At 44.2% G+C, this 14,580-nt stretch overlaps 1 protein-coding gene across 2 annotated transcripts in view; it reads left to right on the forward strand.

Moving 5' to 3' along the window:
* Window positions 1–7,818: 7,818 nt before the first annotated feature.
* The window catches only part of DNAJA3 (DnaJ heat shock protein family (Hsp40) member A3), a 34,684-nt gene continuing 27,922 nt past the window's right edge, over window positions 7,819–14,580 (forward strand). Inside the window, exons 1-2 of one of the 2 annotated variants that reach the window (XM_059692972.1) lie at window positions 7,819–8,054; window positions 13,669–13,802. In XM_059692972.1, the coding sequence (XP_059548955.1) occupies window positions 7,844–8,054; window positions 13,669–13,802 (345 nt within the window). In that variant the 5' untranslated portion in view covers window positions 7,819–7,843. The remainder of the gene's footprint in view (window positions 8,055–13,668; window positions 13,803–14,580) is intronic. The other variant, XM_059692973.1, reaches the window with a different exon arrangement.

Consider the following 14,580-nt stretch of genomic DNA (forward strand, 5'->3'; position numbering starts at 1 on the left):
TCCTCATTTTAGAAAATTCAAAGCACTTCATGTAACTGAAGAAAGAAACATTAGCAGAAAGAAAAATGACCATCAAGGAAAAAGAAGGCAAAAACTTGCACAAAAGCATCAAATAGCCTTAAGATGCATTCTTTTTTTTTTATTGCTTAAAGTATTACAAAGAGTATTACATATGTCTCCTTCCCCCCCCCACTTGACATTCTCCCAACCTCCCCGACCCCCCAGTGTCTTATGTCCATTGGTTATGCTTTTTTTTTTTATCGTTTTTTTTTTTTTTAGTCATAGTTACTCCCGCCATTTACCCGTGCTTCATTGAATTTGTTCACTTTGACATTCAGAGCACTGGGCAGAAATCACATCGCGTCAACACGGTTATGCTTATAGGCATGCATACAAGTCCTTCGGTTGATCTCTTACCCCCTCCTCCCGCCCCCTAACCCACCCCAGCAGGAAGTATTCTTATTTTAAACTATGACACTATCCCTGGCCAGGTTGCTCAGTTGGTTGGAGCATTGTCCTGTACACCAAAAGGTTTTGGGTTTAATTCCCGGTCAGGGCACATACCTAGGATGTGGGGACATTTGCAGAAGGTAACCAATGGGTGTTTCTCTCTCACATTGATGTTCCTCTCTCTCTCTCTCTCTCTCAAAATCAATGAAAAAAAACACAAACCCACACATCTCCCTGGGTGAGGATAAAAAAAACAAACCTATGACACCAATAAAGACATTTTCTGTAGGATGTTCCCTTAATTTTTTCTAAAGTCAGTGGTTTCCATAGATCAGAGTTTTTGCAAGAGAGGGATAGATGAAGCAGCTTCAGTGCCTTAGATTTAGTTCCTTAGATTTAATTATCTGGCCCTGAAATGTTTTATTAAGATGCACATTGGAACTGGATGGACTTCGGGAGGGACCGATTGACTTAGGGGCCTGCAGTCAGGACGACTGGATCAGCGCCGTGAGGCCTGTCATAGAGAAGAGGATACAGAAGTACAGTGAAGGTGAAATTCGATTTAACTTAATCGCCATCGTGTCTGACAGAAAAATGATATATGAACAGAAGATAGCAGAGTTACAGAGATGCCTTGCTGAGGAGGAACCCATGGATACAGATCAGGGTAGTATGCTAAGCACTATTCAGTCAGAACTCACCAAAAATCAGATGCTCATTGAAGAAGTACAGAAATGAAAAAGATATAAGATTGAAAATATCAGAAGGAAACATAATTACCTGCCATTCATTATGGAATTGTTAAAGATGTTAGCAGAACACCAGCAGGTAATACCACTAGTAGAAAAGGTAAAAGAAAAACAGAATGCAAAGAAAGCACGGGAGAACAAATGAAGAGGATGCTGTGGCGTGTGCACACATTTCTGCTTCTGCCTTTATTTCCATGGAAACCACTGAGCATGAGGAATGTAGAGCAGCACCCTGACTGGCTCAGTGCACATTGGGCAGCAGTCCAGTCTGTCTTGTCTTTACTGCATGGATTCATAAACACCCCCTACCTGCATCATGCGCATGTAGTGCCTGTTAAATAAAGGTGATGTCAAGAGCATTTGGTCCAATCCCATTAATTTGACACTGGATCTGAGAACTTCTGTGATGATCTGAATACATAGCTACCATAATGAATCTAGAAAACGCACAGATAATCTTCTCTATCTGTAATTGATATTAATCCTTTGATCTCTTAGCTCACTTAAATGCTTAAAATTTATAAATGTCAGATCTTGATTAAACTGGATCTCTTGTTCTCATCATTGATGGAATAAAAGAATCAGTATTTCTGTCTTTGATGTCTAAATATTTTGAGGATTTTTAAACTGAATTTTATCTTCTATATCAATTATTTGGAAAAGTATGATTTTAATGCAGATTATTTGAAAGGACTAAAGTACCATTTCTAGTGATTTTCATGCTGCTGGTAGAAAAAGTAATAAACATCCCAACTTAAAAAAAAAAAAAAGATGCATATTGGCCTGGCGGCTCAGTGGTTGAGCGTCCACCTATGGACCAGGAGGTCACGCTTCGATTCCGGTCAGGGCACATGCCCTGGTTGCAGGCTCGATCCCCAGTGTGGGGTGCGCAGGAGGCAGCCAATCAATGATTCTCTCTCATTATTGATGTTTCTATCTCTCTCTCCTTTAAAAATATATATATCTTTAAAGATGCACATTGAAAACTTTTTTATAGGTAAGCCCTGCCTTGTTCATTTCAAGAGATGGAGCAGAAAGGCATATGCGGTTATCTTAGCATAGGAAACAAACAATATGCAACAAAATACATTTTAAAAATTGGGAAAAACTCTCATAATTCTTCCTTGACAGCATGACTTTGTTGTTTCTCAAATGGAGGTATACTCATGTGTTCTTGGAGCCCTGAAGTTTTACTACTACACCTAATGATTTGTTTTTATTTTTGTTTATAATTCTCACCCATGGATGTTGTTTTTAAAATTGATTTTAGAGAGAGAGGAAGGGAGAGAGAAACATCAATGTGAGAAACACAGATTGGTTGCCTCCCATATGCACCCGGACCAGGGATCGAACCTACAACTTTTTAGTGTAAGGGACTATGCTCCAACCAACTAAGCCACCCAGCCAGAGCTGGGGTATTTTGTTTTGTTTTGTTCTGTTTTTCAATCCTCACCCGAGGATATTTTTCCATTGATTTTTCGAGGGAATTGAAGAGAGAGGGAAAGACAGAGAGAAACACATTAATTGGTTGCCTCTGCACGAGGCTTGACGAGGGCCCAGGCTGGGGAAAAGCCTGCAACCGAGATATATGCCCTTGACTGGAATTGAACCTGGGACCCTTCAGTCCACAAACCAACGCTCTATCCACTGAGCAAAACCAGCTTAAGCCCACCGAGAGCTGTTTTGTTAGATTTTTTTTTTTTTGCAGTAACTTGCAAAATATTTTAACAGTAACACAAAATGATAATTCACAACTAACGGGAAGTTTCATAGAAAAGACCACCCTTGCCCTAGCTGGTTTGGCTCAGTGGATAGAGCATCAGCCTGTGGACTGAAGGGTCCTGATTTCAATTCTGGTCAAGGGCACATGCTCAGTTGTGGGCTCGAGCCCCAGTAGGGGGCATGCAGGAGGCAGCCAGTCAATGATTCTCTCTCATCATTGATGTTTCTCTCTCTCTCTCTCCCTCACCCTTCCTCTCTGAAACCAATAACATTATATTAAAAGAAAAGATCATTCTTTAATAAGGTGATGCTTTTCACATTAGAGTCTACTGATTGCCAGAGGATCCAGAACTTTATTCTCAGTGTCTGTGATCTTTCTTTTTCCCTTGGAGAAAGTTCCTTTCATTTTTCAGGTTTGCAAAACATTAGTTTAAGCCTAGTTTGGGCAGAAGAATATTTAGCTTCGAGCTGGAGCCACCTGTTGTTTAAAGGGCCTTTTAGGAAATCATTAGCACAGAAAACCCAGGCAACTGAGAGGAGGACACAGTTCACGTCCTTCTTCTGCAGGGAACTGCAGACACTGCAGATGTCATGTCCGGGAACATCTGGGTTATGTATTTCACACCCGCTTGGAATCATCCCCTACTCTCCTGGGGAGGAGAGGAAATGCTACAACTGGAGAAATTGTGAGCTAGCTGTTATTGCTTCTGAAGAGACTGACTGAGGACCTTCTGCCCTCCCTGAAAGGGTTCCTCACATGAGGAGGTAAGCAGTCCCCCCATGGATTAGCCATGGACTTTACCAGTCCCATTGTACCTTGGACAGTCAGTATCTGCAGGATATTACAGAGTAGAGCATACTTAAAACTTCCTGCCAGCTCTCACAGATCTCACTACCTCAGGGGAGCAGCAAGGGTCCAGTGGAACATTAAAATGAAAAGGGCAGAGGGGGAGATGCTTGAGAAACCTCTGTGCCTTTTGCAAATAACATTTGTTTCTCTTTAAAGCTAAAGTTTTCGGCTTTAGACTGGAGAAGGGAGTTGGGGTAGGGGAAGGCACACAACTTATCCTGCCTGGGAGTGTGGGTTCGTGGGGCCTGTGTGCTCATTCCAGTTTTTGCTAACAAGCTTAGGATGGGTCCATTAGTAGCCACCATCACCCACTCCATTACCTTGGGGTTCTCTCCTTCCTAAAAGCAAAGAATAACCAGCCTTCTTGCTATCCCCTAAAACAAGAACACACCCATCCTTTCAATGTGAAGGATTTTTCCTGTTAATAACTATGGGGACTATGCAACTGAAACTAATATAAAATAATTTTGAATGTCAACTGTAATTGTAAAACATTTGTAAAAATTAAAAATCACCATGGGGAACTAGACGGGGGAGGAGGAAACTAAAATACCCCAAAATGAGGAAGTTACAAGACCGACAAAGTTTTCATATTAGTGAGCTCTGCTCTAGTTCCTAACTCACCCTGAGGTGGTAAATGCAAGTTCCTTTGCCTCTTGTTCTCAGTTGTTGTTTTTGTTTTGTTTTTAATATATTTCATTGATTTTTTACAGACAGGAAGGGAGAGGGATAGAGAGTTAGAAACATTGATGAGAGAGAAACATCAATCAGCCGCCTCCTGCACACCCCCTATTGGGGATGTTGCCCACAACCAAGGTACATGCCCTTGACCAGAATCGAACCTGGGACCTCTCAGTCCGCAGGCCGACGCTCTATCCACTGAGCCAAACCAGTTAGGGCCTCAGTTGTTTTTTTAAAAAATATATTTTTTGCCGAAACCGGTTTGGCTCAGTGGATAGAGCGTCGGCCTGCGGACTGAAAGGTCTCAGGTTCGATTCCGGTCAAGGGCATGTACCTGGGTTGCGGGCACATCCCCAGTAGGAGATGTGCAGGAGGCGGCTGATCGATGTTTCTCTCCCATCGATGTTTCTAACTCTCTATCTCTCTCTCCCTTCCTCTCTGTAAAAAATCAATAAAATATATTTTAAAAAAATATTTTTTATTGATTTCAGAGAGGAAGGGAGAGGGAGAGAGAGATAGAATATCAATGATGAGAGAGAATCATTGATTGGCTGCCTCCTGCAAGCCCCCTACTGGGGATCGAGCCGCAACCCCAGGCATGTGCCCTTGACCTGAATCGAATCTGGGACCCTTTGGTCCACAGGCCGATGCTCCATCCACTGAGCAACACCAGCCAGGGCTTGTTTTCAGTTTTTATTCCTGAAAGTTTTTCTTCCCAACCAACACCCTCCCCCCATTCTTTCCCTGTAGGTTTTGGGCTCCCTGTGGGAAGTAACTGTGTCTGAGCTCTGCTTGGCATATATAATGGTAAGGAATATTTTAATACTTTTTTTTATTGATTTCAGAGAGAGGAAGGGAGAGAGATAGACACATCAGTGATGAGAGAGAATCATCGATTGGCTGCCTCATTCATACCCCCTACTAGGGATTGAGCCCCAAACCCCAGGCATGTGCCCTGATCAGGAATCCAACAGTGACCTCCTAGTTCAGTGATGGTGAACCTATGACACGCGTGTACTCATTTTTTTGGTTGATTTTTCTTTGTTAAATGGCATTTAAATATATAAATAAATATCAAAAATATAAGTCTTTGCCCTAACCGGTTTGGCTCAGTGGATAGAGCGTCAGCCTGCGGACTCAAGGGTCCCAGGTTCGATTCTGGTCAAGGGCGTGTACCTTGGTTGCGGGCACGTCCTCAGTAGGAGGTGTGCAGCAGGCAGCTGATCGATGTTTCTCTCATCGGTGTTTCTAACTCTCTATCCCTCTCCCTTCTTCTCTGTAAAAAAATCAATAAAATATATTTTAAAAAATGTAAGTCTTTTACTATGGTTGCAAATATCAAAAAATTTCTATATGTGACACAGCACCAGAGTTAAGTTAGGGTTTTTCAAAATGCTGACACGCTGAGCTCAAAAGGTTTGCCATCACTGTCCTAGTTCACGGGTCCATGCTCAACCTCTGAGCCATACTGTCCGGGCAGGACTAATATACTAGGTATACTGAACACTTATTATGTGCCAAGTACTATATGAAGCTTTTACATGGTTGTCTCATTCTCCAGATGATCCTTAGTGGTACTTACTGTTATGTCCCCGTTTTAGAGAAAGGAAACTGAAGCACAGAGGTAAAAATAAGTTGCCTACAGATACATGGCTGGTAATGGGGCAGAGTTGGGATTCAATCCCAGGCAGTGTGACTCCAGAGCCCATACTCTTAACTACTATGCTGGAAACATTTTAATATTGGTTGAATATATCAAAAGAGCTCTTTTACTCATTTTCATCCCCATGACACCCCTTTCCTTTTTTTCTCTAAAATGTCCCTTGCTCACCTCAGTGCTCTATGTTCCCTAGACCAAATTCTCAACTATTCCTTGCATTTTACAATAGCTTTGTAACTGTCCTTCACTGGGCCAGTGTGTGGTTGTTGTTGTTTTTTATTTATTAATTTTTGATGGATTGATTGATTTTAGAGAGAAGAAGGGAGAAAAACATCAATATGTTGTCCCACTTATTTATGCATCCATTGCTTGATTCTTATATGAGCCCTGACTGGGGACTGAATCCATACCCTTGATTGATTCTTGTATTTGCCCTGACTGGGTACTGAACCTGAAACCCTGGCGTATCTGGAGGATGCTTCAACCAACTGAGCTACCTGGCCAGGGTCTGGGCAGTGGCTTTTAAACTTCTTTGAATCTCAGAGCCTGTGGAGAATTTTATTGATAAAAGCTATGGCTTAATATACACATACACAAAAATTCAGTGTATAATGGGGAGAGAGAAAGAGCACAGATCATCTTAAATCCATTCATGAATCTTCAGGTTCCCTTTCTATTATTTGCGGCGGTGGTGGGAGTGTGCAGATTTAAGAGGCAAGGTTTTACCTTTCTGGCCTCATCCCCATCACACACCCTAAGTTTAGGGTTTAAGCAAACAGGGTACGTACGCACTTTCCATCTCTAGACATCTGCTTTTGAACCTCTTGCTCCTTGGAATACTCTTCACCTCAACGCCTACCTGACTCACTTTTTTTTTTTTTAAACCGGAACGATACTTCTCAGATGCCCACCCTGACACCTCAACCCCGCAACCTCTGAGAAACCCTTTCATCTGTGTGCCTGCAATCTCTTAAATACCTACCAGCATAGCAGTGAGTTACTGAGGTGCCTGCCTCTCTCGACTCATCGTTGTGCTCCTCCAGAGCAGGGATGTTATGTCATTCATTCTATACGTAGTAGATAAAGCCTCACAACATTTATTAAGTTTGTTTGGGGGAACGGGGATCTTACTCCGCGACCTGCAAGTTCACTACTGGTTTGGAGACTAATTTGCTTGGGAGAGACCTGAGCGACCAAAGGCAGCTGCGTGGGAAATTAGCCAGAGAAAGTGAGCTCGAGGAAAGGCTTTGGGAGTAGGAACTCCGAGCTCTTGCGCAAACACCGGGTGAGGAACGCTCATGCCAAAAGTCAGGGTCAGGAGAAAGGAAGCCGCGCACTGTATGCTGGGATCTGCGCGACAGACGCCGCAAGGCATGCCAGGATTTGTAGTCCTGTTCCTTGCCAGACGCCTCAAACAGTTACATTCGGCTACATTCAACCACATCCTTATATACAGGTAAAGTGCAGTCTTGATTATCCAGCACGTAATTACAAGGTTCTCCAGGGCAACTATGTCTGGTAGTAGTCTTCAGAGCAAATCTCATTTCAGCTTTGGCTACCAAGAAGACACCTTAGATACCGCTATACGTGCGCACGCTTGAATTCCTGCGTGCGCGTGCAGCGGGCCGCACCTCCTCCCGCTCCCGGGTGCGCCGGCGCGGCGCATGCGCGAGTTGTCCACGTGAGGCCGCCTAGAGCCGGGTGGCGCAGGCGCAGTGTCCCCGGGCCAAGATGGCGGCGCGGTGCTCCACACGCTGGTTGCTGGTGGCTGTGGGGACCCCTCGGCCGCCGGCTGCAGCGGGGACAGGGGCCCGGCCGCCCAGGGGGGGCGTGGTGGGGGCGTCGCTGGGCCGCAAGCTGAGCGTTATTGCTTTCGCGCCTTCCCTGGGAGCTCGCGGCCAAGGGGCGCTACTGACATTGAGACCCGGTGTCAGCCTCACAGGTGAGGGCAGGTTCCGGTGCCCGAGTAGGGGCTCCAAGGCCTGGAAGGGAGGGACTCACCTCGCGCCAGTTACGGGAGTAGCGGGGTGAAGGGTGTTTTCCGAGGCGCATGCGGAATTGCTTGGGGGAGGCGGGCAAGCAGGAGGCCCCAGTGACTACTCGGTGAACGAGATTTGCTGCATGGAGCTCCCGGCGGCGGGGGTGCAACGTCCCGTGGGCCGTGACCCTTCACCTCTGGGTCAACATCTCCGGAGGCCTCTCTCCTGCCCGCCGCGGCTCCCTATCCCCATTCCCTCCTCTTCCCTGCTCCTTCCAGCCGGTGCGGAGGGGAGGCGGTCACTGCCATTCCGCGAGCATCCACTCTGTGCTAGGCACTTCGTACCTCGTCTTATTTCCCAGCAGCGACACCCTGCAAGATGGGAATTGTCATCCCCATTTTAAAGAATGGGAAGTTGGAATTCTAGCAGAGGAGCTGACCTGCCCAAGGTCACAAAGTTAGAATCAGAAAAGCTGTCCCAAGCCCAGAACTGTACTTTCATAATTTGCACGCGTTCCCACCACATGGTGTAAGTTGAAGGTTACACTGAACGGTCTCTTTGAGAAGTCCTTAAGTTGGTAACTGTATGAAAGATACAAACACTTCCTGAGCCCTTACTCTGCACCAAGCATGAACATTTTCAAGTGATAGACACTTATTTCCATTTTGTAGATTAAAAAAAAGGCTTGGATGTTAAACAACTTAGAACGTCACAAAGCTAAAAAGTGGTAAAACCTTGATTCAAAACCTGCCGCTTGCTTAACAGCCCGGGTGATAGTGAATTAACATTTATTCAGGCTTTAGGTGCTTCGTTCGCCATGGTAGTTTTTCATGTTGTGTGTTGGATGGCTTCCATTATTGTGAGAGAAGGAAGGAGGAATCGTTGAACCTGAATGTGCCTGACTTGTGCTAGTTGTTTCTGTCCCCTAGAATTTGTGTAAATGGTGTTTAAGCTATCTGTAACCTTACAAAGGTGGGTAATTAAAGGGCCCCGACAAGATAATTTCCTATTGGGTCCCAGTTTTGTTAATGCTGTCATTCAAGTATTAGTAATTGCGATTACTTCGTACAGTGAGCGCACTTATCTCTACCAATGTGTGTGTGTGTGTGTGTGTGTGTGTGTGTGTGTGTGTATGAATGAATTATTTAATCCCTTGAGCCTCTTTCCCTAACTGAAAATTTATTCATTTGCAGGTATGTACTGAGAGTGTCTTATGCCAAAGCCACTGTTCTAGGTATTGGGGAATACAAGATTGGCTGTGATTTTGGTCATGTTATCCCATTTTTTAAATTTTGTTCTTGCCATCTGTATTGCCTCATAGACGGAGCAGTTGTCTGCCCAGGGTTATTTGGAGTGGTATCATTTTATATTTCTCAGTATGAGTAAAAGTGGCCATTTTTATATTTTGCTAACATTTTCTAATGTCTAGATAAATTTATTCATATTACAGCCCTAGCCGGTTTGGCTCCGTAGATAGAGCATCAGTCTGCAGACCGAATGGTCCTGGGTTTGATTCTGGTCAAGGGCACGTACTTTGGTTGCCGGCTCCTCTTGGGCCCGGGCCCTGGTCAGGGTGCGTGCAGGAGGCAACCAATCAATGTATTTTTCTCTGTCTTTCCTTCACTCTTCCACTTTCTAAAAAAAAAAAAAAAAAATCAATGGAAAAATATCTTCGGGTAAGGATTAACAACAACAACAAAATTGTTCATATTACATTTGTACAAGTTGGGGAGCATTTTTTAAAAAATATGTTTTTATTGATTTCAGAGAGAAGAAGGGAGAGGGAGAAAATCAGTGGTGAGAGAGCATCATCCACCAGCTGCCTCCTGCACACGCCCTCCTGGGGATCCAGCCTGCAATACTGGGCTTGTGCCCTGACCGGGTATCCAACCATGACCTCCTGGTTCATGGGTTGATGCTCAACCACTGAGCCACACCAGCTGGGCTGGAGAGCAGTGTGTGTGTGTGTGTGTGTGTGTGTGTGTGTGTGTGTGAGAGAGAGAGAGAGAGAGAAAGAGAGAGACAGACAGACAAGTATTAAGTGCTGAGCCTTCTATGCAGCCATTATTAAGGAACTGCGCTCAGCTATCCTTTCATTGGTATCCCAAGAGAGCCCACAGCCCAAAATAGGTATGTTTTGTATCAGGTGAGAGGTGGCATCCTTCAGAGTGCATTCTGATATCACATCTAAAGTCATCAACTTAGCTCCCAAATACTGGTCTGCGACTTCATCTCAAATCAAGTAGTACAATTAGGTGACATAGAAACACTTTATTTTTTTTAAAATATATTTTATTGATTTTTTACAGAGAGGAAGGGAGAGAGATAGACAGTTAGAAACATCGATGAGAGAGAAACATCGATCAGCTGCCTCCTGCACATCTCCTACTGGGGATGTGCCCGCAACCCAGGTACATGCCCTTGACCGGAATCGAACCCGGGACCTTTCGGTCCACAGGCCGACGCTCTATCCACTGAGCCAAACCTGCTTCGGCTAGAAACACTTTAAATTTGACTTTTCTCCCAAGCACAGAAAGAAGGCAGTTATTTCCCTAGCCAGTATGTGCCCTGGTCAGAAATCCCACAACCTTTTGGAGTACAGGACAGTGCTCCAACTAACTGAGTCTATCTAGGCTATCCCTTATCTTGCCTCCTTCCTCCATATGCTTAACACCCTGGTTGTCTTTTATGCTCAGATTAATTTTAAGTAGTGTCCCAATCTTCCTTGTTTGTTTGTTTTGTTTTTGAGAGCTCTTCCTCATGCAAACCTGATCGCTTCTCTATTTAACACTTGCAGTGGCTTCCTATTACCCTCAGTATAAAATCTAGACTCTTAGCATAGCTTAGAGCCCTTCTGTTTATTTCTAGGCCCCATTAATCATCATTATTTCTAATCACCCCACCTCTAACCATCATCCCTGCCATCACTACAAACACCATACAGAGGCTGGAGCCTCACATGCACACATGTCTGGAGTCTAGTACCTGCAGTTCCTAAGTGCACAGGAATGAGCCACTGCCTCTAAACCAAAGGTGATCATACGATTTAGTCACCAAACAGGGCACTTTTGAAAGCCAAAGGGGATGCTGTTGCAGATAATGCCAGGATGACCGGGGTAAATCTGGATGGATTTAAACCCCTCCTTAGTCTACAGTTTAACAGCAGGAGCCTTAGAAGACCTTCCCTGAACTTCTTAGATGGGGTTGCCAGTGGGGTCATTTTTACCCTCCAAGGGATGTGTAGTCATGTCATTTTTAGCTGCCAACTATAGTGCGGGAGAAGGGGTAGGTGATGCTACTGGTGACTAGTTGGCCAGGAGTGCTACCAAACATCCTATAATACATACTAGGTATATTAGTTTGCTAAGGTCACCATAACAAAGTACTATAAACTGGGTGATTTAAAAAACAGAAACATTTCCCTTTTTTTCCTAGTTCTGGAGGCTAGAAGTCCAGTGTTTTGTCAGGATTGTTTCAAAGATCCTATCACCAAATACATTCACCTTCTGAGGTGCTGGAGGTTAGGACGCCAACATAGGGATTTGCAGGTGGGGCTCAAAATGGTTTTGACCAACAATAGGACAGCTCCTACTTCCCTCCCCTGCTGAAACTGATCCAGTCCTCCACTGTGGGAGGTTGAGAAACCCTGGTGAGGTGAACCTTTTGTGTATTTCTCACTCTGCTGTCCTTGTGCTAATATATCTTCACACTGCCTTCCAGACTGCCCTGTGGGACTGCTGAACTTGGAGGCATTGGTTTTGACTCTTTTCCTCATCTTATATCCTCAGTGCCTGGTACAGTGGTTTAAGATCTTGAGTAAATATAATCTCCAGGAGGGCAGTGCCTTTGAATGGCTTGCTGTCATATCCCCAGTGTAAAGCCTAGTGCTTGGTAGGGGCTCAGTGAGCATTTGCTGATGAATGAATGAATGAATGAATGAATGGTGAATACAGAAGCTTATCCTCTCCAGACTAATGTTTGACTTAAACACGTAGCTGCCTCATGATCTTCATTTTTGACCCTTTTATCCCTTCTGCCTTAACTCCCCCCCACCCCCCACTCCCCTTTCTTCAGTTGTCACAGGACGGGTTGTGTGTTAGGAGCAGCACTGGAGATTATAGAGCAGCTCCCCAGGCTTCACTTTGTGACAGTGATGTTAGCACTCTGCTTCATGCACAAAGGGCAGTTGAGTAGCTGTGTCTGTTGGCTTTGCCACCTAGTTGCTGATGCAAGAGGCCTGAAAAGAGGCAGGGCATATGGCTGCCTGCCTTTGCTTTGATTCCTTTCAGGTTGTCTGCTCTGTGGTAAACAGAGGTTCTGGCACAGAGCTTTTTAGTCTTGTGTGTCTATACATGTATTATTTTTAGGGGAGGAGATCAATGCTTTTATTAGATTCTCTGAGAGATGCGTGACTCTAAAGACTACTGAGAACCATTTAATAAACATAGTGGTTCCCAAACTTGAGCATTCAACAGGATCATCACCGGGAGGGCTTGTTGAACACAGCCTGCTGGGAGCCACCTTCAGAGTTTCTGAGTCAGGCGAGGGGGAAGACCTGAAAATGTGCGCTTGTAATAGGCTGATGGTGCTGTTCCTGGGACCACACTCTGGCACCACCCTACCCCGTGAGCAGATATCCAAGGTTGCTTGGTAGAGGGAAAGAACCTGAGGAGTTACTAAGCATTAAGTGAGGTAAAGTCTATGAAAATACCTGGCATGTGGTGCGTTCTCAAGCAGTGGAACGGGAGCTAACTCCCTTTTTAATCATCTCCAGGTGCAGCCCCCATCTGGGGTATCGTTTGTTTGGTGGTTTAATGAGCTACATTGGTAGTTTAATCCAGGAGGATCAGCCCCACCCAGTTTTATATTGACATGTTTTAAAATCTTTGTATACAGTGACCTTAGCCATTTAAAAAATATATTTTTGATTTCAGAGAGGAAGGGAGAAAAAGATAGAGAGAAAGAAACAGCAATTATGAGAGAGAATCGATTGGCTGCCTCCTGCACGCCGCACACCGGGGATTGAGCCCGAAACCCTGGCATGTGCCCTGACCAGGAATCTAACCGTGACCTTCTGGTTCATAGATTGATGCTCAACCACTGTGCCACACCAGCTGTGCTGGCTTTAGTCATTTAAAATAAATAAATAAATAAATAAATAAATAAATAAATAAATAAATAAATGATAAACACACACACACACACACACACACACACATATTTTTAAATTTATTTCAGAGAGGAAGGGAGAGGGAGAGAGAGTTAGAAGCAGTAGTGATGAGAGAGAATCATTCATTGGCTGCCTCCTGCACGCCCCCGCACTGGGGATCAAGCCCACAACTCCGGGCATGTGCCCTGACCTGAAATCGAACCGTGACCTCCTGGTTCATAGGTTAGCGCTCTACCATCGAGCCACACCAGCCAGGCACCTTAGCCATTTTTGAAGTGCAGCGGAGAACAGGCTCTAAAGTTGTGATCTATTTGCTACTTCACAGGTATAACCTGGCTAGTTTACTCACAGTTTCCTTTTGTTGAGCATATTCCCTAAGTGATTTTCTTTTCTTTTTTCTTTTTTAGGAGTAAAAAGTTACCCTTTTGTTTGTACTGCCTCTTTCCACACGAGTACCCCTCTGGCCAAAGAGGATTATTACCAGATATTAGGAGTGCCCCGAAATGCCAGCCAGAAAGAGATCAAGAAAGCCTATTACCAGGTCTGTATGAAAGCCAGCTTTTAGAGACAAGATTGTAGAAGGAATGCTGTTGACTTAGTCTGATACTGATTAGTGCCATGTGTATACGCCCATACAAATAGGACCCAGGCTGCTGATAGTATAGAACAATGATAGCGAACCTTTTGAGCTCGGTGTGTCAGCATTTTGAAAAACCCTACCTTAACTCTGGTGCCGTGTCACATATAGAAATTTTTTGATATTTGCAACCATAGTAAAACAAAGATTTATATATCTATTTTATATATGTAAATGCCATTTAACAAAGAAAAATCAACCAAAAAAATGAGTTCACGTGTCACCATCACTGGTATAGAATGATATGATAAAGATGGGCTTTGTTGGACTGTGTTTTTCAGTGCATGATACTGTACCCATTAATGCTTCAGAAAAGAGATTAAAAAAACTTTTTTTCACAGCTGTGTGTGTGTTTTTTTAAAAAATATATTTTTATTGATTTCAGAGAGGAAGGGAGTGGGAGATATAGAAACATCAATGATGAGAGAGAATTAGCACACCCCACTCTGGGAATCAAGCCCACAACTCGGGCATGTGCCCTGACTGGGAATCGAACTGTGACCTCCTGGTTCATAGGTCGACACAGTCACCGAACCATGCTGGCCTGGCCACAGCTGGTTGTGTTTTTTTCCTTTTCTTTTCTTTAAAATAGCTGGTTTTGTACTTAAATTTATTCTGTAGTAGGCATGCTGGTTTAAGTTTTAGGTAGTCATTTTTTGCATTTAGATATGAGTTTATGGCC

The sequence above is a fragment of the Myotis daubentonii genome, chromosome 4 (genome assembly GCF_963259705.1).
Source record: "Myotis daubentonii chromosome 4, mMyoDau2.1, whole genome shotgun sequence".
In the NCBI taxonomy this organism is placed as follows: Eukaryota; Metazoa; Chordata; class Mammalia; order Chiroptera; family Vespertilionidae; genus Myotis; species Myotis daubentonii.